General features: G+C 55.2%; 1 protein-coding gene across 2 annotated transcripts in view; it reads left to right on the top strand.

The window, feature by feature from the left end:
* Positions 1-25,858, top strand: part of LRP6 (LDL receptor related protein 6) — a 110,437-nt gene that overhangs the window by 30,970 nt on the left and 53,609 nt on the right. For both annotated transcript variants that reach the window (XR_003762943.2, XM_029075901.2), the window contains exons 3-5: positions 11,481-11,678; positions 19,542-19,738; positions 20,722-20,853. Coding sequence is in view for 1 of the 2 variants with exons in the window: in XM_029075901.2 (XP_028931734.1) it covers positions 11,481-11,678; positions 19,542-19,738; positions 20,722-20,853 (527 nt within the window). In the remaining variant the exon portion in view is untranslated. The remainder of the gene's footprint in view (positions 1-11,480; positions 11,679-19,541; positions 19,739-20,721; positions 20,854-25,858) is intronic.

Below are 25,858 nucleotides of genomic sequence, written 5' to 3'. Positions count from 1 at the left end.
AGATACAAGTTAATCAGATCGGACACAGTCCCTGTCCCGCATGGAGTTGACAGTAAGAGGGAGAACAGAACCGAGGCACAGAGAAGTTAAGCGACTTGCCCAAGGTTACCCAGCAAGGATTTTAGCGGAGATGGGATTCGAATCCCAGTTCTCGGACTCCCAGGTCCGTGCTCTTTCCGGTAGGGCCCGTCTGCTTCTAATACTCTGCACTTGGTTGGATTTGTAGCCTTTATTTCCGCTCCCCCCCCCCAACCCCCCCCAGCACTTACTGTCCAGATCCCTAATTTATTTTAATTTCTGCCCCTCCGGGCTGTAAGCTCCTTGTGGGCAGGGAACGTGTCTACCAACTCTGTTATATTCTACTCTCCCAAGCATTAGTACAGTGTTCTGCACACAGTAAGTGCTCAGTAAATACCATTGACTTGATTGGCACCCTATTATTCTATCACAACACGGTCAGTATTTCTTTTGCTTTTTAAGTTTTGACCAATTTGGGCCTGTCCAAAGCTTTAAGCATGCCCAGTATTCCTAAAACAGAGAACAGAGAACCTTGTGGTAAGGAAATGGAGTGCCATAGTACTCACTGTGTCCACACCACATGTATTGTCCGTGAGTTGTTTTTTGGACTCCGTGATCGACTGGGTCCTAGTCATTATAATTGTGCTGTTGGTTAAGTGCTTCTTCCGAGCCAAGCTTTGTACTAAGCACTGGGGGTAAATACAAGATAATCGGATTAGACTGTGAGCCCGTCATTGGCGGGCATTGTCTCTATCTGTTTTCGAATTGTACATTCCAAGTGCTTAGTACAGTGCTCTGCCCACAGGAAGCGCTCAGTAAATACTATCGAATGACAGGTAGGACACAGCAATAACTTCACGGGACAGCATACCCCGCCCAAACTCCGGGCTGCTCTTGGACTCCCCCATCATGGTTGGAGCGTGGTCACGGCAGGCTTAGACTGGGGCCCGGTCTCCATTTACTTTCAGTAGCATTTCTTCAGAGTCCCCCAAGTCAGAATGACAGGAGGGAGATATGCAGATGTATTTTTCTAGCTGCTGGAATTTTTATTTTTTGACGGGTGGACAGGAGGGGAGAATAGGTGGAATTCCAATACTTTCCCCAAGCACCTCATGTCCCCTGCTCTAAGTATCTTTATTTATTTTTACTGATCACTCATGGAATTTATATTCTCACTTGAGGCAAATGGTGTATTTTAGGGGCCGTCTTCATTCGGACCTGACCCCAGATCTGGACCGGCACTTGTGGATGCTCTCTCATTGCCTCTCTCTCCCCCGCTGCCTAAATTAGAACCATTTCTAGCTGACCTTTTCTTAAAAATTGGCACGCGTTAAGGGCTCACGGTGTGTTAAGCGCTGGGGCAGATCTGACCCCAGAAACTGGAAGGGAAGAGCAGGGCAAGAGAGCCCAGGAATGCTGCCTGTCAACTAACTGTGGGATTCTGCGGGGACGTGGGGGAGGGCAGAGGGGGGTGTTCATTGTGTCTCTTAGAGATGACAAGCTGCTAAGGGTGGGGATGTTTTTCTCCTCTGATATTAATAAAACCGTCTTTGGGCTAATAAGGGATGGATTTTAGTCCTTGAATCATCGCTGTCAGAAAACCCATCCGGGTATTGGGACTGCTATGTACTGTGTATTTTCATATCTCTGGGATAGAACCCGGTGTTCTAACTATTCTCCTTCCTTTTTCTTTCTGGGACACCTTAAAGTGACAAAAACAAACAAATCAAGCCATACCAAAATACTCGCAAGAGAGCAATGTCTAGTGATCTGTTTCCTGCAATCCTGTTTCAGTGACTTTTTAAAAAAGAATCAATTTCTTGTACTGAACAACCTGAATGCAGTGATGTCTGTTAAATGGGGAGTTGGTAGGGAGCTTTGACTTTAGGCCTTTTTATTTTAATAAAGGGCAGGACTTTAGTAAGAAAGCTTCCTAATTATCGGGTTGTGGTCGTAGACTTTTAGAAGGCTGTCGTTCTCTCGGTCCTTAAGTTTTTTGGAAGGAAATATTTGAAGGGCAATTGTGTGGTGGGGAATGTAATTGCTACCTAGTCACCTGTGGTGGGAGGAGGTCTCCAAACTGTCAGGTTGAAGGTAAAGAAGGACTAAGTGCAGCCTGGGGCTAGTGACTGGATAATGCTATTTAGGGTTAAATGTTTTTTAAGAATAAAACTTGCCCTTTCACCTTTATGACCAGAAAGGGTAAACAGGGTTTTTGAAACTTTTTTTTTGGCGGGGGGTGTTTAATTCCCGTTTCCTCATGTAACTTTTAGTTTAGAAGAAACAAAACCTAAATCTTTTCAAATCATTTGCTACTCTGTGCTTCGAGCCCAGTTCTTTAGCCCCGTTGATCATCTTATTGTTTGATTGCCTGGCCTCCTTGATTACTGTTCTTTCCTTTCCTCTGCTGTCTGCCTTTTGGCCCTATCCCTGGTTGAGAGGGAGAAGGGAGTGCGGGGTGGTGAAGAGAGAGAGAAAGAAGAAGAAGAGAGAAAAGGAAGGAAAGAGAGAGGTAGAGAGACTCCAAGTCACTCAGCGTCCCTGCTCAGTAATTCTGAGTAAAGGTTTGGTGAGGGAGAATTTTCAGGTTGTTCAGGTTGTTGTTGTGTTCCAAATCAGTGCTCAAAAGAGCACTGATGATAAAAATGAGAGTTAGGGATCCGTCGGGGGTGCTCTGAGCGCCGACCCTCATCCCCGTGACCACGACCGGTTGAGAGGCGGCCAGAATGGTTGCGCAGCCAGGCGGCCTCCCGAAGCTCTCCAAGCGTGTAACGCGGTCAGGGGCAACAAGACGAAAACAAGCCGTTCACTTGGGTATGTTCCGCAGGTGATGTCTCCTTATCAGAAGATCGGCGAAGGGTTGGCTGAAGCGGCTTGTCCGGACAGGCAGGCCGAGGACAGGTTACCCACATGATTTGGCTGGAAACTCTCTGCCAGTCCTTTACCCGAATGCTGATAATGGGCAATAAAACACGCTCCCAGTTTCACTGGATGTGGGTGGCAAAATTACCCGCTGAGAGAGCACAGTGTCTTTGGGTGTTAATGTTGCTGTTTGCGTGGCTCGCAGTACTGAGCCCGGAAGGTGAATCATTCCATTTTGATGTCGAGCAAACTGGTTTCACCTCAGCTTTCCGTGGGATAGTCGGGCCGGCTTGGGAACCGCTTCGGAAATGGGAGGATGATGATGGTGACGACGGTGGTATTTGTGAAGCGCTTACTATGTGCGGGCACCTTTCTAAGGGCCGGGGTAGATGCGAGCTCATTAGGTTGGCCTCAGTCCATGTCCCATATGGGGCTCACAGCATGAATCCCCGTTTTACGGATGATGCAACTGAGGCCCAGAGAAGCGACGTGACTTGCCCCAGGTCACGCAGCCAACAAGTGGCGGAGCCGGCATTAGAACCCACGTCCTTCCGACTCCCAGGCCCGGGCTCTGGGATCGGCTCCGTCACCTGCTTTCCCCCAGACCTGTTTCTCGAGTGCCGGGATTGGCCGCCTCCCCGAGAGAACTTCGAACGGAACTTGATATGGGCTGGTGGGGTTTTTTTCTGTTTTAGAGTAGAGTTGCCCTTTGGTTCTTAGCTGCTGCTGTTGATGGTGAGGCTTCCATTCCTGAGGGCGAGTGGTTTTGAGGAAAGCTTCTCTTGCCCACTCGTGCAAGGAAGCAGCGGCGGGCTCTTGCGGAAAGAGCACTGGACGGGGAATCAGCAGGCCTGAGGCCTAGTCCAAATCACTCTCCGGGCCTCAGTTTCCTCATCTGTAAAATCGGAGTACGATATTTGTTCTCCCTCCCTCCTAGGCTCTGCACCTCATGTGGGACAGGGACCGTGTCCAATCTGATTATCGCGTATCCACCCAAGGCCTTAGCACAGTTCTTGGCCGAGAACAAGGGCTTAGTAAGCACAGTCGTCATCAGTAATAATAATAATCACGGTATTTGTGAAGTGCTTACTACGTGCTAAGCACTAGGGGAGATACAAGATAAGCAGGTCAGAAACAGTCCCCGTCCCACGTGGCGCTCACGGTCCAAGTAGGAGGGAGAACAGCTGTTGAATCCCCATTTTGCAAAGGAGGGAACTGAGGCACCAAGAGTGAAGTGACTCACCCGAGGTCACACAGCAAGCGAGTGATGGAGCGAAGAGTAGAACCCAGGTCCTCTGACTCCCAGGCCTGTGCTCTTTCCAGTAGCCCACGCTGCTTCTCTCCGCCTCTCCTTCCCCCCCGCCCCCTTCTTATTAGTGTTGGGGGGAGACAGACAAAAATGCGACCTGGCAAAAATGTGCAGGGTGGTCATTACATATGTGTTCAGCCCAGACCCAGAGGCCTTAGCTGGCCATCTCTGCGCAGTATTTATCACCGGACAAAAGGTAGGGCAACCGACAGTCTACCGACAACGTGGTCTTGGTGGTCTGGAATGCAGTGTGACCACCAGAAAGGAAACAGTGCTTACCGCCTTTTGTCGGATGGGGCTTATGAGGAGTTTGGATAACCAGAAGATACCTGAAAAGCTCAATCGAGCAGTCAGTCATGTTTATTGAGCACTTTTTGTGTGCAGAGCACTGTACTGAGCGCTTTGGAGAGTACAGCTGAACAATATCACCGTCACGCTCCCTGCCCACGTCGAGCTCCCGGTTTAGAAGGGGAGAACGGTCTTGCCACAGGACGGAAGCAACGGGGAAGAAACCCGAAAAACTGCTCCAGGATCACCCACAGTGGAAGCAATTGCTTACAGCACCTCCACCCTCTACCAGATGGGGCATTCGAGGAAGTTGAATATCAGGAGGAAACCTGAAAAGCTACTCCTTATGACCTGAGGAAGAGAAACCTTAGATGATAAGGGGAAAAAAGAAAACTTTTCAGAACGCGGTGAGGCGGGTTCTAAAATGACGCGGCGGAGATAGGGAAAGTAGGGAATCAGCAGCCGCAGGAGACGAACCGGCCTGGCGTCCCGCATTTAGAGAGGGGTGACTCTCTCGGAGCAAAGACTTCTAGAAGATTATCAATCATCCGGATTTATCGAGTGCTTACTGTGTGCGGAACAGTGTCCTAAGTGCTTGGAGAGTGCGGTATACCAGAGTTGATAGACTCATTCCTCGCCCACAAGGAGCTTACAGTCTAGGGGGAAGACAGACGTTAATAGAAATAAATAACGCTTATGTATGGATATATAAGTGCTGTCGAGTTGAGGGAGGAGTGAGTAAAGGGTGAAAATCCAAGTCCAGGCGCAGTGCAGGTAGGAGTGGGAGAAGAGGAAATGAGGGCCTTTTGTTAAGCGCCTACTGTGTGCCAGCCACTGTTCTGAGTGCTGGGAGAGATGCAAGCTAATCGCGTTGGACACCGTCCCTGTCCCACAGAGGGCTCCTAGTCTTAATCCCCAATAAAAGGTTTCATTTTGTCAGGCTCTTTTGCCCATAGGTTGCTGACCCCTGTTCTTGAGGGTAGGGACCACGTCTGTTCCTTTGGCGCGTGTGCAGCCGGGAGGGGTCACGGAACTTGTGCGAAACACCGGATGAAGATTTGAGGATACGGTGATGGTGGTGCCGATGTGCCGAAGGACCGTTAGTCAGTCGTATTTATCGAACGCCTACTATGTGCAGAGCAGTGTGTCAAGTGCTTGAGAGAGTACAATATAGCACACATTCCCTGCTCACAACAAGCTTGCAGTCCAGAGTCGGGGAGACAGGCATCATCTTGCCTTATGCCGTCGAGTTGTTTCCGACGCGTAGCCCACGCATCTATCCCAGACCGCCCCGCTTTCCGTCTGCCTTCGTTCCGGTAGTGTATCCGTAGAGTTTTCTTGGTAAAAATATGGCAGTGTTTTACCATCGTCTCCTTCCGTGCAGTAAGCTTGAGCCTCCGCCCTCGATACTCTCCTGCCCAGCACGGGTGAGTTTTTTGACTTGGAGCTGATTGCCTTCCACTCGCTAGCCACTGCCCAAGCTACGTATGGAACGGACGGGCCTCCGCTTGACCCTCCCGTAGCCGAGACCGGTAGAGGATTGGAAAGTCTCCAGGGGCGACCCTGAGAAGGTAGACGGGCATTTATGGAAATAAATAAGATCACAGGGATGTACATAAGTGCTGTGGGGCTGGAAAAGGGGGATGAATCAGGAGAGAAAAGTCAAGGTGACACAGAAGGGAGTAGGAGAAGAGGAAAGGGGAGGTCTCCTGGAGGAGACGTGCCTTCCATAAGGCTTTGAAGGTGAGGAGAGTAATCGTCGGTCGGATAGGAAGGGGGAGGGCGTTCCGGACCAGAGGCGGGACGGGGGCGAGAGGTCGGCGGCGAGATAGACGAGCTGGAGGTGTACCGAGGAAGATGGCGTTAGGGGAACGAAGTGAGCAAGCCGGGTTGTAGTAGGAGAGTAGCGAGGTGAGGTTGCAGGGGCAATCAGTGGAATTTATTGAGCGCTTACCGTGTGCAGGGCACCGTATTAAGCGCTCGGGAGAATACCGTGACAACAGAGTTGGTAGATGTTGCCACAGTGAACTTACTGTTTACACCTTCCCATTGGTGACTTCAAAATACTTGCCTTTGTGGACGTTAGGGTACTGCGAAACTTCGCTCGGATTTCTCGTGAAAGCCATGGACCCACTGGGATTTAAAAAGAACTTGGGAAAACTTTCCAAAACCACACAATATTGTCAAACATGTTCCAGGAAACAAAAATCCAACCAAACTTGTCTTACCTTAGGCAGCCTATAAGCTTCAGTGTTCTTAAATGAAGGGTGTGACATAACTAATCACTAGCTTGTGCTCCCCAAAGTGCAGCCTTTGTAATCCATCAGAGCGAATGCCTTCTAAACCCTGGTGAGGGGAAAGAAGCGTTTCCGTGTTCTTGAGAAAAAAAAGAAACCCACTCCCTCCGACTTAGGTAGCTCTGGATTTCCGGCCGACACTCCTTCGATATCGGCAAATCAGGTCTCCGTTGCCATCCGAGTCGGTCGGATGCCTCACCGGGGGATATCAGAGAAGCAGCGTAAACTAGCGGCGAGAGCACAGGCCTGGGAGTCAAGAGGACCTGGGTTCTAATTCCGGCACTGCCGTGTGTCTTCTCCGTGACTCTGGGCAAGACGCTTCACTTCTCCGTGCCTCAGTTCCCTCATCTGTAAAATGGGGATTAAGACTCTGAGCTCTTTGTGGGGCAGGGACTGTGACCGACCCGTTCGCCTTGCGTCTGCCCCAGCGCTTTGTACTTCGCCCGGCACGTTGTAAGTGCTTAACGGATATCACAGTTATTAATTATTGCTGTCACGTGAGTGATGCGGAGGACGGAAACAGTACGTGGCAGCAGAATCACTGTTCTGGGGAAGCGGCTTAGGGCCCGTGACCCATTCAGGGCCCTACCGTGTGCAAAGCCCTATACTAAACTCTGGGAGAGAAAGACACGGGTGAGAATTACCCACAATCTCTGGCCCCCAGGAGGCTCACAGTCTAAGAATAAGGGCGAGCGGGGGAGAGGGAGTGGTTCCCTGCGTCTGGCTCTGGCCCGTGGGAAGCGTTCCAGGCCTGAAATTCCTTTCCTTTGTTTTTGGACTCAAATCCCGACAAGCTCCGCTCTGCCCTTTTTCTTTCTGTTCCCCAGAAATTCCTGTCGGTTCCTCGTCTTTGTCCTTGGCCGTTCTTTCTGCCGCCGGTCTGAGGCCCCAGCAGACACCTCCCCCTAATTCAGTCATTCAGTCGCTCGGTGCTTTCTGAGCACTTAACTGGGTACAGAACATTAAACTCAGAGCTTGGGAGAGTGCGGCACAACAGAGTCGGTAGACACGTTTCCCCGCCCACAAAGAGCTCGGCGTCGGGCGGTCAATCGGTGGTGTTTATTAAGCGCTTACTATGTGCTCCGAAAACAACCACCCGACAGAGATGGTGGACCCGTTCCCTGCCCACAGGATGCCTACAGTCTAGAGCGGGAGAAAGACATTACCCTAAATAACCATCCAGAGGCTACAATACGCAGCCCTAAAACAGGATTTTGGCACCTTGCCCTCGGGAACCCGAGCTAGTAAGTCTTTTCATCTTATGACCCGAACAAGGTCAGCGTGACCCACGTCCTCGTCAACCTCTGGTATGTTGGTTGGTCGCACTCTCCATCTGAATAATCCTCAGACTTTATGGGTGTGCTTTTTCGTCCACCTGTCTCTGAAGAGATCCCCAGGGGAAGCACGTAAAGGATATAGAAGTAGCTGGGCCAGGGTCAGCCTCCACGTCTTGGCGGGAGGCCCCATCCTTCGTCGTTTTCCGCTAGCCTTCCCGGAACGCTTATTTGGAAAGGTGTAGGTATATATATATGTATACCCACCTACCTTTCGAGAGAGGATATTTGCAGCGCCGTGAGACTGTTAGAAGAGATGGACTGTGAGCTGGAAAAAAAGGGTACAAAACTATGTACTTTCCCCACACTTCCGATTTGCAACCCGTCTTTTGTTTTTTAGCAATGATGCAATTGATCGTAGAAACCCTGGAATATGCTGTACTTTTTCTGACTGGGAAATGTATTTTCAGTCCCCTCCGTGCATCCTAGAGAAATCTGTAGTCCGAAATAAACCGATCTTCCAGTTAGGGGAGGGGTTGGAGGATGTAGGAAATTTAGAAATGCCAGTATTGGCTCAGACCAGTGGTCCATCCAGCCCGTGATTCCACATTCGGCCGTAGGAACAGGATGTTTGACGGCGACGTGTGATGGTTTCTCCCCCTGGCCTTGACATTCATCTCAGTGGATTATGGTAGTGGTCCATTATGGACTCATCACTCATCTATTTGTCTAAACTCTTCTTGGATCTACGAATAATAATAATAATAATGGTGTTTCTTAAGTGCTTATTATGTGCCAAGCACTGTTCTAAATGCTGGGGTAGATACAAGGTAATCAGGCTGTGCCACGTGGGGCTGACGCTGTTAATCCCCTTTTAACGGATAAGGTGACCGAGACACAGAGAAGTGAAGTGACTTGCCCAGGGTCACCCAGCAGACGAGTGGCGGAGCCGGGATTAGAACTCGCGTCCGCTGACTCCCGAGCCTTTCCACTGAGCCGTGCTGCTTCTCTGTTGGGTCGCCGCAATTCCGTATTCAGTCGCCACGGTTTCTGACGACGAACAGCTTCCTCCTGCTCGCTAGCCACAGGGTGAAAGAGTCCTTGCGTTTGTCGCCGCCATGCCGCAGTCAAACTTCACACGGCCTCCCCTCGCCTGTTGTGGGATTCGGTGAACCACAGGTCTGTGTGGGCCCTGTCTACACCCTCCGGGGTGTGGGAAACTTCAGCCGTGGCCCCGTTCAGCCTGCTTGCTAGCCGGAGGAATCCTAATCTTCTCCTTAGTCTCCTTCTCCTTACTCTCCCATCCCTGGGATCGTCTTTTATCTAGCAGGCCGTCCAGCAGGAGGATTTATTGAACACCAACTGGGTGCAGAGACCTGACTGAAGTGCTTGGGAGAGAAGAGTGAAAGTAAATAAGACGTTCGCTGCCTTCAAGGAAATGGAGGAATTTAGCGTCTAATCTAGTGACCCCAGAGGAAGGCAGAGAAGGTTGGGAGGGAGGGGAGGTGCAGAGGTGATTGCCTTGGAGTGTGTCCCTGTCCCACACCAGGCTCTCCATCTAAGTAAGAGGGAGGGCAGCTATGGACTCCCCGTTTTGCAGTTGAGGAAACGGAGGCACACAGAAGTGAACCGACTTGCCAAAGGCAAGGACTTGGCGGAGCCGGGATTAGAACCCAGATCCTCCGAATCCCGGGCCCGTGCCCTTTCCGCTAGGTCCCGCTGCTTCTCTAAGGCTGTTTTAAGGCCGCCTGCCCGTGGATGTGGTGTGGCCAGACCGTATCGGTGATTGCCACTTGGTTTTCCGACGTCTGGAGCCTTAATTTGCAATTTGTCGGTGGGTTGCCTGTAAACTCCAGCCTTTTTTTTTTGCCTCTCTTCCCTCCCTCTCCTCCCTCTCCCCCCCTTCCTTCCTTCCTTCTTATCTCCATTCTTCCTCTACTTTTCCCTTTCCCTCCCCTGTTTTGGCTCCCCTCCCTTCTCCGTTCTCTGCCACTTCTTTTGCTCCATTTTCCACCATTTCTCCCCTCACTGGGCCTCTTTCTTACCCTTTCTGATTTTCCTCTTCCCTCTCCCTTCATCTTCTGTCTCATACTCTTTGGCCAGCACCCTGAGAGAAACTTTTAGGTTTTTTTTGGTTTGGTTTTTGTTTTTTTGGCTGATCGGGCTTCTTTTCTTTCCTGAAGGTCTCTTTTTCGAGATCTTGTTTATCAAACAAATACAGATCCCTCGAATACAGATTCAGATATCTGACAGATGCAGAGAAGAAACTTGAGAAGCGGCGTGGCTTAGTGGCTAGGGCCTGGGCCCAGGAGTCGGAAAGACCTGGGTTCTAATGCCGCCCCGCCACTTGTCTTCTTGGGCAAGTCACTTCACTTCTCTGGGCCTCAGTTACCTTATCTGGAAAATGGGGCTTAAGACTGCGAGTCCCATGTGGGCCAGGGACTGTGTCCACCTTGATCACCTTGCTTCCACCCCGGCTCTTAGAACGGTGCTTGACATTTAGCGCTCAACAAATACCATCATCATCATTAATATTAATAATAATGTTGGTATTCGTTAAGCGCTTACTATGTGCAGAACACTGTTCTAAGCTCTGGGGTAGATACGGGGTAATCAGGTGGCCCCTCGTAAGGCTCACAGTCTTCATCCCCATTTTACAGATGAGGTAACTGAGGCCCAGAGAAGCGAAGTGACTTGCCCATAGCCACACAGCTGACAAGTGGCAGAGCCGGGTGTCGAACCCATGACCTGACCTGACTCCCAAGCCCGGGCTCTTTCCACTGAGCCACGCTGCTTACAGAGATGGAAAATAGATTCGTGAGGCAAGAGCCACGTCTTAGTGATGGGGAGGAGGAGTGAGCGGGGCAGGAGCAAGGTCAAGGATGAAGGGAAGTTTGGCCACGATGGAGGAATGGTTCCACAGACTAAAGTCGGAATAAAGTTGTACGAAGAGGGAGAATTGGTGATCAATCTCGCCAAGCCAGAACACTCACATTGACCCTTAACCTTCTAGAACGTAAGCCCGTCGTGGGCAGGGACCGTGTCCCCCAACTCCGTCGTATCATCCTCTCCCAAGCGCTTAGTTCAGTGCTATGCCCGCAGTAAACACTCACTAAATACCATCGATCGGTTTAATTGTTGGACCTTTTTCTCTAGGACCTATTTTCCATCCCTCTGCCGCGAGACCCGCTCAGATTTTTTTCCAAATCCCCTCTCAAGCGCCTTGACCAAAAGTCAGGCAGAAACTAAGGCCCTGACCCAAAAAGCTGGATGCTTTTATTTTATGTCTCGCTGGAATATGTAATTACGGGTTAGAATATAGCACCGCCGGCTGCCCCTCCGTTCTAAAAAAAGCCCGGCAAAGTCGTCGTGATTGCAATGTACCAGAGAGTTGCTTGTTATCTTAGTGTTTTGTTCTCTTTGTGATTTTAGGTACATGTACTGGACCGACTGGGGAGAAGTGCCCAAGATAGAACGGGCCGGCATGGATGGTTCGAGCCGCCACGTCATAATCAACACGGACATTTACTGGCCAAATGGACTCACGTTAGATTACAAGGAGCGGAAACTCTACTGGGCAGATGCTAAACTTAACTTCATCCATAAGTCGAATCTGGATGGAACTGACCGGTAAGAAAATGTGCCGTGAGCGGCTGCCAGAGGGCCCGTAGGTGCCCTACGTCAGCTGCGTCAGAATCCTCCGGAGAAGAGATCGGTGTCGTTTTCTGAAACCCAGAGGGATTTTCGATTGTTCTCTTTGGAAACCAAATTCCAGGTCCCTCCGTGCTGGGAAATACTCGGGCTCAGATAGGTTTCCGCCCCCGGGACCGTGAAATCAGTCAACCGAACAGTCGGTCGGTGAGATCTGTCGGGCGCTTAACTGCGTGCAGAACGAGACGGGCCCGATTTGCGCCCGTTGACCGAATTTCCAACCCAGAAATTCGTCTCTGCCTTTCGATAGGCACGGGCGAACCGGGGGGCCCAGAAATCCTTGGCCCTTGTCATTTTTGCAAAGGAAATGCAGGAATGATAACCTTTTAGAACTCAGTTCCCCACAGCACTTACATGCACGTCCGTAATTTATTTATTCACATCAGCGTCTGTCTCCCACTCTGGGCCGTAAGCTTGTGGTGGGCAGGGGACGTGTATTTGATGTCAGATACGTGTCAAACGTGTATTTGATATCTGTCTGCCTCCCCGCTTCTAGGCTTTTAGCCTGGTCTGGGCAGGGGTTGTCTCTGTTGCCGAGTTGTACTTTCCAAGTGCTTAGTACAGCGCTCTGCACACAGTAAACGCTCAGTAAATACGATTGAATGAACGAATGAGGGATTTTAGTTGGGAAGGTTGAACCGGTAGGATTTAGTGACGGGTTTAATACGTGGGTGGAATGAGAGCGAGGAATCAAGGATAATGCCAAGGTAATGGGCTCGTGAGACAGGAAGGCTGGACGTGCTGTCTACAGTGATGGGAGCGTCGGGGGAAGGGCAGGGTTCGGGCGGGAAGATGAGGAGTTCTGTTTCGTCTGAGATGGTGACGGGATATCCAGGCAGAGATGTCTCGAAGGCAGGACGGCGTGGCAAGGAGGCAGCGTCGAAGAGAACTCCAGGTGGCAAGCACGAGCCCTAGCCGCATACCCAAAGGCAGAAGTTACGGGTGCCCAACGGGGAAGGGACCGGGGGGGCCACCGGTGGGGCTCTTCGGGCCACCGGAACGACCCGGAACAGCGAAGAGGGATTCGCTGTTGGTGGTGGCCTTGACCGATCCAAAGGGCAACCACAGGAAATTGGAACCAGGTTTTCTCTAGTGGTATTAAGCCGGCGCTAAGCGTGGAAATAGGTCCACCACGGGGAGACGGGACACGGTCCCAGTTCCACGCGGGGCTCTCGGTCCAAGAGTTATTTAGCGTGCCCCCCGGGAGAGTTCAGCTATCCAGACTGGTTGGTTCTCCGTGGGTGGCGATTCAGTCTGGCGTTGGGCAGCGCTCGCACCGTGCCAGCAAGGGCCAGTTAGAGAGGGTGCTGGACCAGGTGGTCCTCTGCGGGGGACTCCGCTCTTCTTGACGTTGCCCCTGGGGTTGGGGAGTTGACGTCGGATGATGGCCCTTCTCGGTCGCGGGTTAAAAGGGGGGTCTCCAGGGGGTTGAAAAGGAGTTTCCAGCAGCCGTTCGGAAGTGCTCGGGATGAGTATAAAGCGATTCGACTTACATGGAGCGCTGGGGTAGAGATAAGTGAACAGTTAATCTGTGGTATTTATCGAGAGCATCTTTTGTGCAGAGCACTTATTAAGCACCTGGGAGAGCCCGATACAGTTGGCAGACCCGATCCCCGACTCCGAGGAACTAAAAGCTTTCAGGCCAGTTGGGGGGGAGCGGCTCAGTTTTTTTGTGAAAGGGTATTTGTTAAGCTCTTACTATGTGCCAGGCACTGTATTAAGCGCAGGGTGGAAGTAAGTTGAGCAGGTTGGACCCAGTCCCTGTCCCCCCTGGGGCTCACAGTCTTAATCCCCATCTTACAGAGGAGATCACGGAGATCACGGAGGCCAGAGAAGTCACTTGCTCCAGATCACACAGCAGACCAGCGGCAGAGCCGGGATTAGAACCCGGGACCTCTTGACACCCCAGCCTGGCTCTTTCGAGCAGGCCGCACCGTTTCTCTGATTTGTATCCCGTCCCCCGCGAGGCCCTCACGGCCTTCGTGGGGGAGGTCGGACTCATAGAAAAAGAAGTAAATGGGAAACAATGGCAGCTCTTAAAACACATTTCCAAAATTAAGACCATTACATGGGAAAGCGGTTCTTGGAGCGGGGAATCCTCAGGAGGCTCCCGGCTCCAGGCCGCAGTCTCGGTTACCAGGAGCTCGGCGTTCCCAGCGCGCTCTCCGTCGGGTGGAGAGACTGCCGGGGGTGGGCTGGTCTCCTGTGACGGAGGCCGGGGAGGGGGCTCCCCGGGAACGGACCCCTCGAGCTCATCGGGGCACGGTAGTCCCCCGCCCGTGGGTCTCCTCGGTGTCGTCGACGCACCGCGACCTCGTTGTCGTGGGGAACGTGGGCCCGACGGTCTCCCTCCCGGGGCCTCGCCCCGAGTCTCTTACCGAGGTGTTGATCTGCTTTCTTGCTCAGAAGACTCTGCTCTGACGAAGCCACTTCTAATAAGAATAATACTGATAATGTTGGTATTTGTTAAGCGCTTACTATGCGCAGAGCACTGTTCTGAGCGCTGGGGGAGATGCAGCGTCATCAGGTTGTCCCACGGGAGGCTCCCGGTCTTCATCCCCGTTTTCCAGATGAGGTCCAGAGAAGCGCCACAGTCACCCAGCTGCCAAGTGGCGGAGCCGGGATTCGAACCCGGGACCCCTGACTCCCAAGCCCGGGCTCTTTCCACTCTTTCCTGTACTCTTCTCCCCCACCCCGTGCCCATCGGGCCCCGCTCCACCTTCCCGGGGTTTCGGCTCACCTTTAGGACCTCAGCTCAGGCTCTTACCCCGATCCTACGATTCTGTCGCGAAATAACCCCCCGGCGGTCACCCTCCACCCACGTATTCCTGGGTCCCGGGCGGCGGGCGTCACCGGGTTACCGGGCCTCATCGCCGGGTTGCCCGCGTTCTGAAAGCCGGGGGGGGGTGAGGGCTTCCCCTGACGAGGGCCGACCTCGGCGACAGCTGAACCCCGACAGCTGCTGGGCCTCCCGCGGTCTCACGGACCGGCCCCCGCCTTCCCTGTCCCCCTCCGCGCCGCCCGGCCCGGGAGGCGGTGCCGGGAAATCAAGACTTGGCGGCGAAAACCGTTCTGAATTTGTCCGCCGCTCTGGACGAACTAAGAGGAAGGCGGGGACTCCGAGGCGTCTCGCAAAACGCGCACCGAGATGGAAAGTCCCCAGCCGGACAAAAATGAGGACACGGAAGAGCCAGGAAGTTCTAAGTTGGGATTCCTAGGCCGGTTCCCCTTGGGCCTCGGCGTCATGGACCTAGAGAGCTGCCCTTTGTCCCCGAGGACAGTGGCGCCGAGGGGGACGGTCACCTTTGGGGGGCACGGGAGGGTGGGGCTGGAAGGACAGGGAAGGGTCCGCAGGGCCACAGAAGCAGCGTGGCCTAATGGTTAAAGCCTGGGCGTCGGAGGACAAGGGTTCTGATCCCTCCGCCACCTCCAGTCTGCCGTGTGACCTCGGGCAAGTCACCTCACTTCTCTGGGCCTCAGTTACCTCCTCAGTAAATTGGGGATTAAGTCTTTGAGCCCCTGGTGGGACTCTCACTGTATCTAACCTGATTAACCCGAATTGGTTCATAAATGGTGGTATTTGTTAAGCGCTTACTGTGTGCAAAGCACTCTTCTAAGCGCTGGGCGATACAAGGCGATCAGGTTGTCCCACGTGAGGCTCACAGTTTTAAATCCTCGTTTTACAGATGAAGTAACTGAGGCACAGAGAGGTTAAGTGACTTGCTCAAAGTCATTCATTCGTACTTACCGAGCGCTTGCCGCGTGCAGAGCACTATATCAAGAGCTTGGGAAAGTACAATACAACAATAAACAGACAACACTGGATCTACCCCAGTGCTTAGGACAGTGCCCGGCACGTATTATGGGCTGAACGAATACCATTAAAAAAACCCTTAAAAACAAAGACACTCAAGCGCCATCCTTGGTTGTGCTGTCGCGGTTGCTGTCCGCGGGGCCTGGCGTTATTTTCACTTCGTCTCGTCCTCATCCGCTCTAAGCCCCGGCCCCGAAGGGCCTCCCCTTTCTCGATTTCTCTCGAAGAGAAGCCGCGCGGTCTGGCGGATGGAGCCCGGGCCCGAGAGTCCGAAGAAACTGGCTTCTAATCCCGTCTCTGCCGCTTACCTGCTGAGGGACCTAGGGCAAGTCGCTCGACTTCTCCGGGCCCGTTATCTCATCTGCGGTATGGGGGGTTAAGCCCGCGAGCCCCGTGTGGGACCCGGACCGCGTCCGACGCGATGAGCTTGCGTCTACTCCTGGGCTTAGTACAGTACATATAGTGAGCGCTTAACAAATGCCATTTAAAAAAAAAAGATTGCAGCCGTTCGGTCAGCCGCAGTTGTCTGCCAGCTTTCCACTTTGTGCCCGATGATGGATTTAATCTCGAGGAAGGCGCGAGGACCACCCCCGTGGAAGAGCCGGAACAAAAGAGCTTTATTAGGGCTACGGCCTGAGCGGGAAACCCACTCCCGCACGGCCGGAGTTCTCTCTGATACGCTCTCTGGCCCCAGAGAAGCCAAAAACGGCGTAGCGGCCAGTCGGGGTTGTAGGGTAACTCTGGCCAAGAAGTGGCAGGTGCGACCAACCCAGCGGAAGGCGCCGCGGTTCGGAGGCTGTGACGAGAGCATGGCCTCTCCTCTTTCAGTTCTTAAAATAGCGTCCGGACGGGCGTCCGGAGGGGCCGGCCGGCGGCGGGGGGCCGTGGAGGGTCCCGGGCCGATGATCCGAGAAGGAGAGCCCGGAGGCTCGACGCAGTCCCGGCCCCGGCTGTGCCGGGGGGCCGGACCGGGGGCCCCTCCGACGGCCCGGGGAGGTTCCGCCCGCCGGTCACTCGGCCGAGCCCCGCTCACCTTTCCTGGCCCCGGGTCAACGTAGTCGAGGTCATCCGACCGGGAAAGCGGCGGCGGCAGGCCGTGCCGGTGGCTCCGGGGATGGACTTTTTGGTTTTTTTAAAGGTATTTGTTAGGGGCTTACTAGCTGTCACACGCTGTTCTAAGCGCCGGGGGTAGATACGGGTTAAGTAGAGACAGTTCCTGTCTCGCGTGGGGCTTCCAGTCCGAGTAAGAGGGAAAATGGGTATTCGTTCATTCGTGGTCGCATTCATCCGGTCATATTTGTCGAGCGCTTCGTGTGTGCCGAGCGTTTGGGAGAGTACCGTGCAACAGTAAACAGACGCGTTCCCTGGCCACGACGAGCTTAGAGTCCAATTTACATTTGAGGAAACGGTGGCCCAGAGAAGTGAAGTCATTTGCCCAGGGTCACCCAGCGGGCAAGTGTTGGAGCCGGGATTAGAACCCGGGTCTTGCGACTCCCGGGCCTGGGCTCTTTCCACCGGGCCGCACTCGCGGGAAGCGTGCGGCGCGGGAGCATCTCGGAGGCCGGCCGGGACTAGGTCTCCAGTGCATCTCTTTCTGAGGTTCCCCTTTTTCCAGCCCCGCGGCATTTCCGTACATATCTGTAATTTACTTATTCATGTTTATGTCCGTCTCCCAGCCCTCCAGACCGTAAGCTCGCCGTGGGCAGGGAATGTGTCTGTTTACTGTTGCATTGTACAGTGCTCTGCACATAGCGATGATAATAGTAATTATGGTATTAAGCATTTACTAAGTGCCGGGCACTGTACGGAAGAGCTGGGTGGATACAAGCAAATCGGGTCGGACTCGGTCCCCGTCCCACGTGGGGCTCGTAGTCTCAATCCCCATTTTACAGATGCGGTAACCGAGGGACAGAGAGGTAAAGAAGCAGCGTGGCTCCGTGGAAAGAGCCCGGGCTTGAGAGTCAGATGGGTTCGAATCCCAGCTCTGCCTCTTGGCAGCTGGGTGACTGTGGGCAAGTCGCTTCACTTCTCTGTGCCTCAGTTACTTCATCTATAAAATGGGGATTAACTGTGAGCCTCACGTGGGCCGACCTGTAGTCACCCTGTATCTCCCCCCCAGCGCTTAGAGCGGTGCTCTGCACATAGTAAGCGCGTAACAGATACCAACAGTATTATTATTATTATTATTATTCAAGTCACTTGCCCAACCGGTGCAGCCGGGCTTAGGATCCAGTAAGCGCTCAGTAAATACGACTGAATGAATGTCTGCGGTCTTTCTCGCCAGGGAGACAAGGTGGGCATTCGCCTCCGTGGGATTAATCAGCCAGTCGTATTTATTGAGCGTGCACTTGAACGATATATACTGCACATGCCCTGCCCACGGAGAGTTTGCGGTCTAGAGGATTAGCCTCAAGATGAGAGAAGCATCTAGATGAGTCCAGACATTAGGATCAAGGGGGCAAGACCGTCAGCTTCGTCCCCCCAGCCTTCGGGTGACGCGGGCAGCCGTAACTGCCCCACGCTACCCTCCGGGGCCGGCACGGGGCACGGGGCCAGAGGCGTAGCCGAGACGGTGGCTCCACCTCTCCCCCGACGGCTGGAGGAAGAAGACGAGGTCTCGGCTGCCCGGCCGGCCGGCCCCAAGCACCGGGCCGGCCACCGGAGGTGCCCTGGCCAAAGGGGCCGTCCCCCTGCCACCCCTCGAGGACGGGGTGGCCATCGGGGCCACCCAGCGCACCCCTCGGGTCGGCCCAAGAGCCGAGCCACGCTCCTCCGGGGCCCCGGCCCGTTCCCCGGCCCATCCCCCGGCTGCCGGGCCGGGGCAGCTCCTCCCCGTGGGGCTTTGGAGTCGGGGCGAGAGCAACTTCTCGCACCCAGCCCCGGAAGCCTGAGAAGACCAGAAGGGCAGAGGAAGGGAGGGAAGAGCAGCCGCAGCAGATGCGAAAACGTTTTCCTTCCTCAAAGCCTCTCTCTCTCTCCCTTTCCTGTTCCCCGGAGGCTCTGCCCTCCGCGTCCTGCGCCCCGCACCCCGCTTCACCTCGGGTTTCTGGCCGGGGTCCACGTACGGGGGAGAAATGCCAACGCCAGTGTTCGTTGAAGTGGTTTTAAATTGCCTCTCGATCAAGCTGGATTGATTTAAAGTCCTCGGTGTTCTGTTCGGGCAGCGCGCACAAACGCTCCGTAGATAACCGAGCCGGAGAAGTGATCCTGGGGCCCAGGGTTGCATTATTGGCCAAATATAGACTCGCCGTGAAAGTGGTGTCGTTGCTTTTCTCTCGGCCGACTCGGGGGCATTGGGATTCCGGAGGGAGCCTGGAAGCTCTCACCCGCCTCTCACCCCAGTACTCAGCCCCAGGCAACGGGGCCCGGTGTAGATAGCCCAGGCCCGATAGAAGGATCCGAGTTCTAATCCGGCCTCCGCCTCCTGTCTGCTGGGTGACCAGGGGCCAGTCGCCGCTCTTCTCTGGGCCTCAGTCACTTCGCCTGCGAAACGGGGGTTAAGCCTGTGAGCCCCTTGCGGGACGTGGACCGTGCCCAACCTGATTATCCTGCGTGTACCCCAGCGCTTGGTACAGTTCCCGGTACATAGTGAGCGCATAACAAATGCCATTACAAAAAAAGGAAGGAAAGGATGTGTGTCGGAGCAGCCTGCTGTGAGGCTAAAACGGACCGCTAGCCCTCCGTCCCAGAAAGATCGATCGGATTTATTTATTCATTTATCGAGCACCGTACTAAGCGCTTGGGAGAATACAGTACCTTGGAATCCCAAGTTGTAAAATGCATCTTTCTCCTCGGGCCCCTTTTTAAAACGGAAAGAGCCAAAGTCTTTCCTTTCCGATGCCGCGTGTATCTTCGCCAGCGCCTTAAGGTGGGCGTCCCGCACGGGCGGGGTGTCGGCGAAACCCCGGTAGAGAAACCAGCTGGGTTCGCCGGTGCCTGACGGTGGATTTCCCGGTTCGTCTCCGCAGGCAAGCGGTGGTTAAAGGTTCCCTTCCCCATCCTTTCGCCTTGACGTTGTTTGAGGACACACTGTACTGGACTGACTGGAATACACACTCCATCTTGGCTTGCAACAAGTACACCGGGGAAGGCCTGCGAGAAATCCATTCCAACATCTTCTCTCCCATGGATATTCACGCTTTCAGCCAGAAGAGGCAGCCAAATGGTAAGCGACCCCGCTCTCCTTTCAGCCTGCAAGTTGGAACCGATCCGTCGCGTCCCGACGTGCGTTTTCAGCGAGGGAGAGGGACTCGGGATCGCTCCCGGGGTATCTCCACCGAGACCCGGAGGGGCGCACGGGGCGGCGGGCACGGTCCCCGCCTCCAAACCCATCTAGCTCGCTCCCTCCCACCGCTCACCCTGGGTCTCGGTCTTCAGAAAGCGGGGAGGGAAGGAGAGAAGAGGCCTTCTGCCAAGCCGTTAGACAATGGATCTCTTGTCTGTCTCATTTCTGTTAAGGTGGGTTTTTTCTAGGTATTATTCTTGAATGGCAGTCACTGTTCACCCGGGGAGTGGAGGAAGTAGGGCACCCCGCCGATCCAGATGCCAGCCGTAACTCGTCCGCCCGGCTCTTCCCCTTCGGTTCGTCCCCGTTCCGGGACCTGCCGTTTGTCTAGGTGATCGAGAACCTCGTTAAAGGGCCCGTTCCTGCTTACCCGCCGCCCTCTCCCCGTTGGTTGGTTCATCCGTTCAGCCATTCGGTCGTGTTTATGGAGCGCTTACTGTGTGCAGAGCACTGTACCGAGCGCCCGGGAGAGTACGATCTGACAGGCTCAATCCCCGCCCGCAGCCGGCTTCCGGTCTAGTGGGAGAGGGGAACGTTAATCTCGATCAATAAGGAACGGTCCGCTGCCCCCACCGGGAGGCTCCCGGCCCCCGTCCCTTCCGTTCGTCGGCCAGTGCTACTTGTCAAGCGCTTCTTCTGGGAAGAGCAGTCGGTCAGTTGTATTTCCTGAGCGCCTGCTGGGCGGGTGAGGAGCACTGTACTAAGCGCCGGGGAGAGGACCAGACGGCAGAGCGAGTAGGCACATTCTCCGCCCCCCCACAGTCCAGTTGGTCAGAGCAGCCCGTGTGGCGGTCGGGGCTCCTTCAGAGACCGGGGGCCGCCCGTCGCGAGCGGTATTGATGGGTGCGCTTTCCATCCGACAGCGACCAACCCGTGTGGGACGAACAATGGCGGATGCTCCCATCTGTGCCTGATGGCGCCCAGCAAGCCTTTCTATCAGTGCGCCTGTGCCACCGGGGTGCGACTCCTTGAGGATGGGAAGACCTGCAAAGACGGTAAGACCCCGGGCCCCGGCGGGACACCCCCTTTGCCGGACTCCCTCCCCCCCTCGCCCCTTCCTAGGATGAGCCGCCCCAGATTGCGGTGTGTCTTCGGACGCTCCCACCGAAGGCGTCGCGTTCGGGGGGCCCGGTCGATGGGAAGAGTTACGGATTGAGCGGTGATTTTTGTTAGGAGGAATTTTTGACGGTTTCAAGGTGCCCGGCCGACGGGAAGAATTACGGGACGCACGATGATCTTTGGTAGGAGGGTCGTTTGAAGAGGATCGGCCGCGGTTTCCTCTCCTCCCCAGTTCCGGCTGCGATGGAGGGATCGGCTGCCTTTCGGGGAGGTTGTGGCTTCGCACGGGGGCCTGTGTGGGTATCTTTTTTTCACCGAGAAAGAGGTGTGGGGAAATGAGGCTGTGGATGGGCTTATTTTGAAATGAGCGATTCCTCGATGGGGTTTTTGTATTCCCGAACCAAACGGAGTTCACTTTGACTTCGATGGGTCTCTTTCAGAGTGCTGCTTGGAAATTCAGTTAAGGATTCCAAGGATTTTGTTCGCACCTCTGATTTTACTAGATTTTTTTTGTTGTCCTCAACCGGTCGGGTTTAGCTATTTTCTTCCTCCCTCTAGGAGTGTACGCCTGTTGGCCAAGAGCACAGGGCACGTGTCAATTTACACTGTCGACCTTTGGCGTCTGTATGCGGTTTTTTTAGGGCATACTGCCGGGGTAGGGCCAGAACGGTTCCGCGGGCTTTGCCCCGAGGTCCCAGGAGGGGACGGGGGCAGGTAAACATTCAGTTTCTGAAGGAAGGAGTTTTCGAATAATCCAGGATGACATCCGGATATCGCTAGTCGTTCATCTGGAAGGCGGTGACCAGCCCAGCGTGCACCAAGGCAGATCACAAAACTGGAAAGCAGCGAGTCCAGAGCTGGCCCGGCAGTGAGGACAGCCACTCCCCCTCCTCCGCCCCCCCCCGCCCACGTCGCCTGGGCCTTGAGATTTTGGAAGGACTGAGAGCCCTCTCCCCATGATCCGTTTGCGTTCACGAAGGGGGGACAAAGGGAAAAAAGAATCAGAGTCCTGATCCCTCCAGTCAGGAGATTGTTTGCAAACTTGCTCCGGGAGGAAAGAATATTTGCCAATCTGAAGCAGCGTGGCCCAGTGGATAGAGCACAGGCCCGGGTGTCTAAAGGACCTGGGTTCTTCTCCCGGCTCTGCCGTTTGTCTGCCGTCTGATCTTGGCCAAGTCACTTCTCTGGGCCTCAGTTTCCTCAACTGTAAAATGGGGACCCGCATTCGCCTTCCCTCTTAGATTGTGAGCTCTGTACGAGACGGGGACTAGGTCCAGTTTAATCAGTCCGTTCCTACCCCAGCGCTTAGAACAGTTTTTAACACATTAGTAAGCGCTTAAATACCACAAAAGAGAAGAGCCCCCAGAGTTTTGTTGAAGTTGGACTGCCCGGGAGGCTCCCCTCTTTTTGGGGGCCGCCAGCTGGTTTAGATGGGATCACTGAGGGTCGGAGATTCTGCGGAGCTCCACGGGGTCCGCTCCGGTTGTCCCGAGTTGACTCCAGTACTTAGCACAGGGTTGGGCGCTCGGCCTGATTATCTTGGATCTCCCTCAGTGTCTTTTTAGAAAGACAGAAAATGTTGAAGCAGGGGGAGAAAGATCCCCACCGCTGGGAGAAGAAATCGATCGGTCGTAGTTAGTGGGCGCTAACCGTGTGCAGAATGCTGCACTAAGCACTTGGGGAGAGTTCAACAGTCACATTCCCTGCCCGTAATGAGCTGACAGTCTAGAGGGGGAGACAGAAATTAATATAGATGTTACGGACGTGTATATAGGTGCCGCGGGGCTGGGGAGAGAGCATGGATCGAGGGAACAAGTCAGGGTGACGCAGAAGGGAGTGGAAGAGAAGGAAAAAAAGCACTTAGTGGTGGGAGGCCTCTTGGAAGGCCTCCACGGGCCTTCAGTAAGGCTTTGAAGAGGGGGGAGAGTCGTGGTCTGTCAGATAGGAGGAGGGAGGGCGTTCCGGGCCAGAGGCAGGACGTGGGCCAGGGTTCGGTGGCGAGGTAGAGATCCAGTGAGTAGGTTGGCATTAGATAAAATGGCAGTAGCAGACGTGCAGAGGGGAGGCCAGCGTTCCGGCCCCGCTCCCCGGAAGACGTAAAAAGATCGATTCCTGGCTTGGTTGGGGTCCCTGGCTGAGAGGCTCCGAAGCTTTTGGGCTGAGAAATGGAATGAAATGATGGAAGAAGGAGAAGCGGTAGAGAGAGAACTGTGGTTCTCCCTCTGTGACCCAATGAAAAGAGTACGGGCCTGGGTTCTGCCACTTGTGACCTTGCCAAGTCACTCGACTTCTCTGAAGAATGGGAATTAAGGCTGGGAGCCCTATGTGGGACAGGGACTGTGTCCAACCCTTGTATCTACCTTAGCTCTTAGAAGCTTCGGGGCTGAGAAATGGGCTGAGAATGGATCATGGCTTTGGGGCAGAGAAGATGGGCGAGCCGGACGTTCGGTCCGGTGAAGTCCGGGCTAAAGTTGGCTTGAGTCTGCCCGGTAAAGGACTGGAGTAGTGCCTAGGGAAGGAGAGGGAGGGAGGGATGAAACACACACATGCACGCACAGAGCGGGAAGGGACCCTGAGATGATCTAGGCTAGTTCCCCGCCTTGAGGCAAAGCGGTCGCCCCGGACTCCCAGGTCGGAGGGACTCCCGGGTCGCGGGAGGCAGTGGGATCGGAGGTGAGTCACGGCGCTGAACCCGTTTAGCCAGCCGGATGTGCTGGGAAACAGCAGATCACCGACGGTCTGATGCCTCCCATTCCGTTGCCCAAAAGGCCCGGCCTTCGGTGTCTCCCGAATTAAAAGTCAACCGGCTGACGCGTCTCAGCGGCCACCGCGCCGAAGAGCGAAGCCGGGGTCAGGGTTAGGGCCGGGGCGAAGGGCGGTCCGGGGGGGGGGGGGGCGTCGCGTGAGATCGATCGTCGGTCTAGCGAGCGGACTGGTCCACCGGCGGCCGTCGGACAACAGACGAGCGCGGGCGGGCGATGCGTTAGGAAGAGCTCGACGGAGAGGCCGTCGGCTTCAACCGAAAGACGAAACTTGTGATTCCCCCGGAAGGAGAAAGCGCAGTGCGCTTTCTGGTGTTTTCGGTGTGGTATTTGCTGAGCGGCTCCTACGCACCGGGCGCCGTGCTGAGCGCCGGGGTGGATACGAGGTAATCGGGTTAGACGCGGTCCAAGTCCCACGTGGGGTTCAGAGTCTTAATCCCCATTTGACAGATGGGGGAACCCGGGTCCGGAGAAGTGAAGTGATTTGCCCAAGGTCACGCAGACAGGCAGGCGGCAGAGCTGGGACTAGAACCCAGATCCTTCCGACTCCCGGGCCCCGGTTCTATCCGCTAGGCCGCACCGCTTCTCGTAAATTGATGATTCAGAGTGCCTCCCGGCCCGCATTTATCTGCCGGCTGGGGAGATCTTGGGTGGAGAGGTTGGGAAGAGTGGTCTGTCGCCAATAAAGAGAGCGGGTTTGTGTCCTTGATGGAAGGAGAAACGGTAGAGAGGTAGAATTGTGGTTCTCCTTCTGTGGCCCAATGAATAGAGTCTGGGCCTGGGAGTCAGAAGGACCTGGGTTCTAATCCTGCCTCTGCCACTCGTCTGCTCTGTGACCTTGGCAAGGCACTTTACTTCTCTGGACCTCAGCTACCTCATCTGAAAAATGAGAATTAAGGCTGGACCGTGTCCAACCCTTGTATCTACCCTAGCGCTTAGAACAGCGCTTGTCACATGGTAAGCGCTTAACAAGTACCACGGTTATTATTATTATTACCCCGACGGTGATGTCGGGGCCCCCTCCAGTTTGGGGACGACAAGCGGGCATCGCAGGCGGATCGATTAGAGTGTTGGCGGATTGTGCCGCGCCCCCAACCCCTCTCATCCCTGCCGGTCGGGTTCCCTCCGGGGCCAGGGCGCGGCACTTTGTGGCGAGCACGGGGAGGGTTTTCTCGGGCAGCACCCCCTCCCACCGTGGGCCGAGCGGGCCTCGGCGACCCCACGGCGTTGGCCACCTTCCTTAGCCGACGGTTTCGCCGGACGCCCGTCACCCCTCGGGGAGCGCCCCGGGGAGGAGCCCTTGGGTCCCAAACCGGTGGCGGAGGCGGCCCAGCGGGCGGGACCGGGACCAGACCCTAAGTCTGAGTGCCGGGCCCGGCGGCCGGGGCCAGCCGACCTTTCGAGCGTCCCCGAGAAGGGGCACAGCGAGGAGAAGAAGCCACCCCTCTTCCTCCGATCCAGAAAACAGTCTGGGTGGGAATTCCCCCACTGGAGGGACTTCTCACCGCAGGGAATTTTGGAGTTCAAGAGTGAAATTCCTGCTGCTGCTGCTGCTGCTGCTGCTGCTGCTGCTGCTGCTGCTTCCCCCCGGGTGCCTCCCTCCCTCCCTCCCTCCCTCCCTCCGCTCCCTTCCTTCCTCTCCAGAAGCACCGTCGCTCCCGAGCACTCCGGCGGGTCGGGGCCCCGAGAGGTGCGGCCGACACATCTCTCCCGCCACGACCCCCGAAGGGGCCGCCTTATCTTGCCGCGATCGTGGAGGTCGCCGGCCAAAACCTAGAGGGATCGACAGGTCCTATTTTGTAGGGACGTGAGGTCTCGCGTTACATTCCGGACGGCCGCGGTGATCTGGCGGCGGAAAACTCGCCGAGTTCAGAAGAAGCAAGCTCGCTCTCCTTTGGCGGCGGGCGTGATTATACGGAGCGGAGTCCGGCGGGGTAGAGGAACCGTCGGCGGGGCGGCGAAGGGGGGGAGACCGCGTCACGCCCGGGGCGGCCGCAGACCGGGCCCCCCGGCTTGAGCGGCCTGCTTCGGTTTCTTCCCCTTCGCTTTGTCCTCGTGCCCTCTCCCCTCCTAGAGGAGCCCCGGATCGGGTTGCCTGGAGGGGGTGGAGCCGCGGCGGCCAAGGACCGGAAGGTCCGAGGCGGGATCCTCAGCGTCGGCCGCCGGCCCGCACGCCGAG

The sequence above is a fragment of the Ornithorhynchus anatinus genome, chromosome 11 (assembly GCF_004115215.2).
Source record: "Ornithorhynchus anatinus isolate Pmale09 chromosome 11, mOrnAna1.pri.v4, whole genome shotgun sequence".
NCBI lineage: Eukaryota > Metazoa > Chordata > Mammalia > Monotremata > Ornithorhynchidae > Ornithorhynchus > Ornithorhynchus anatinus.
This window is presented reverse-complemented; position numbering and strand designations above follow the sequence as displayed.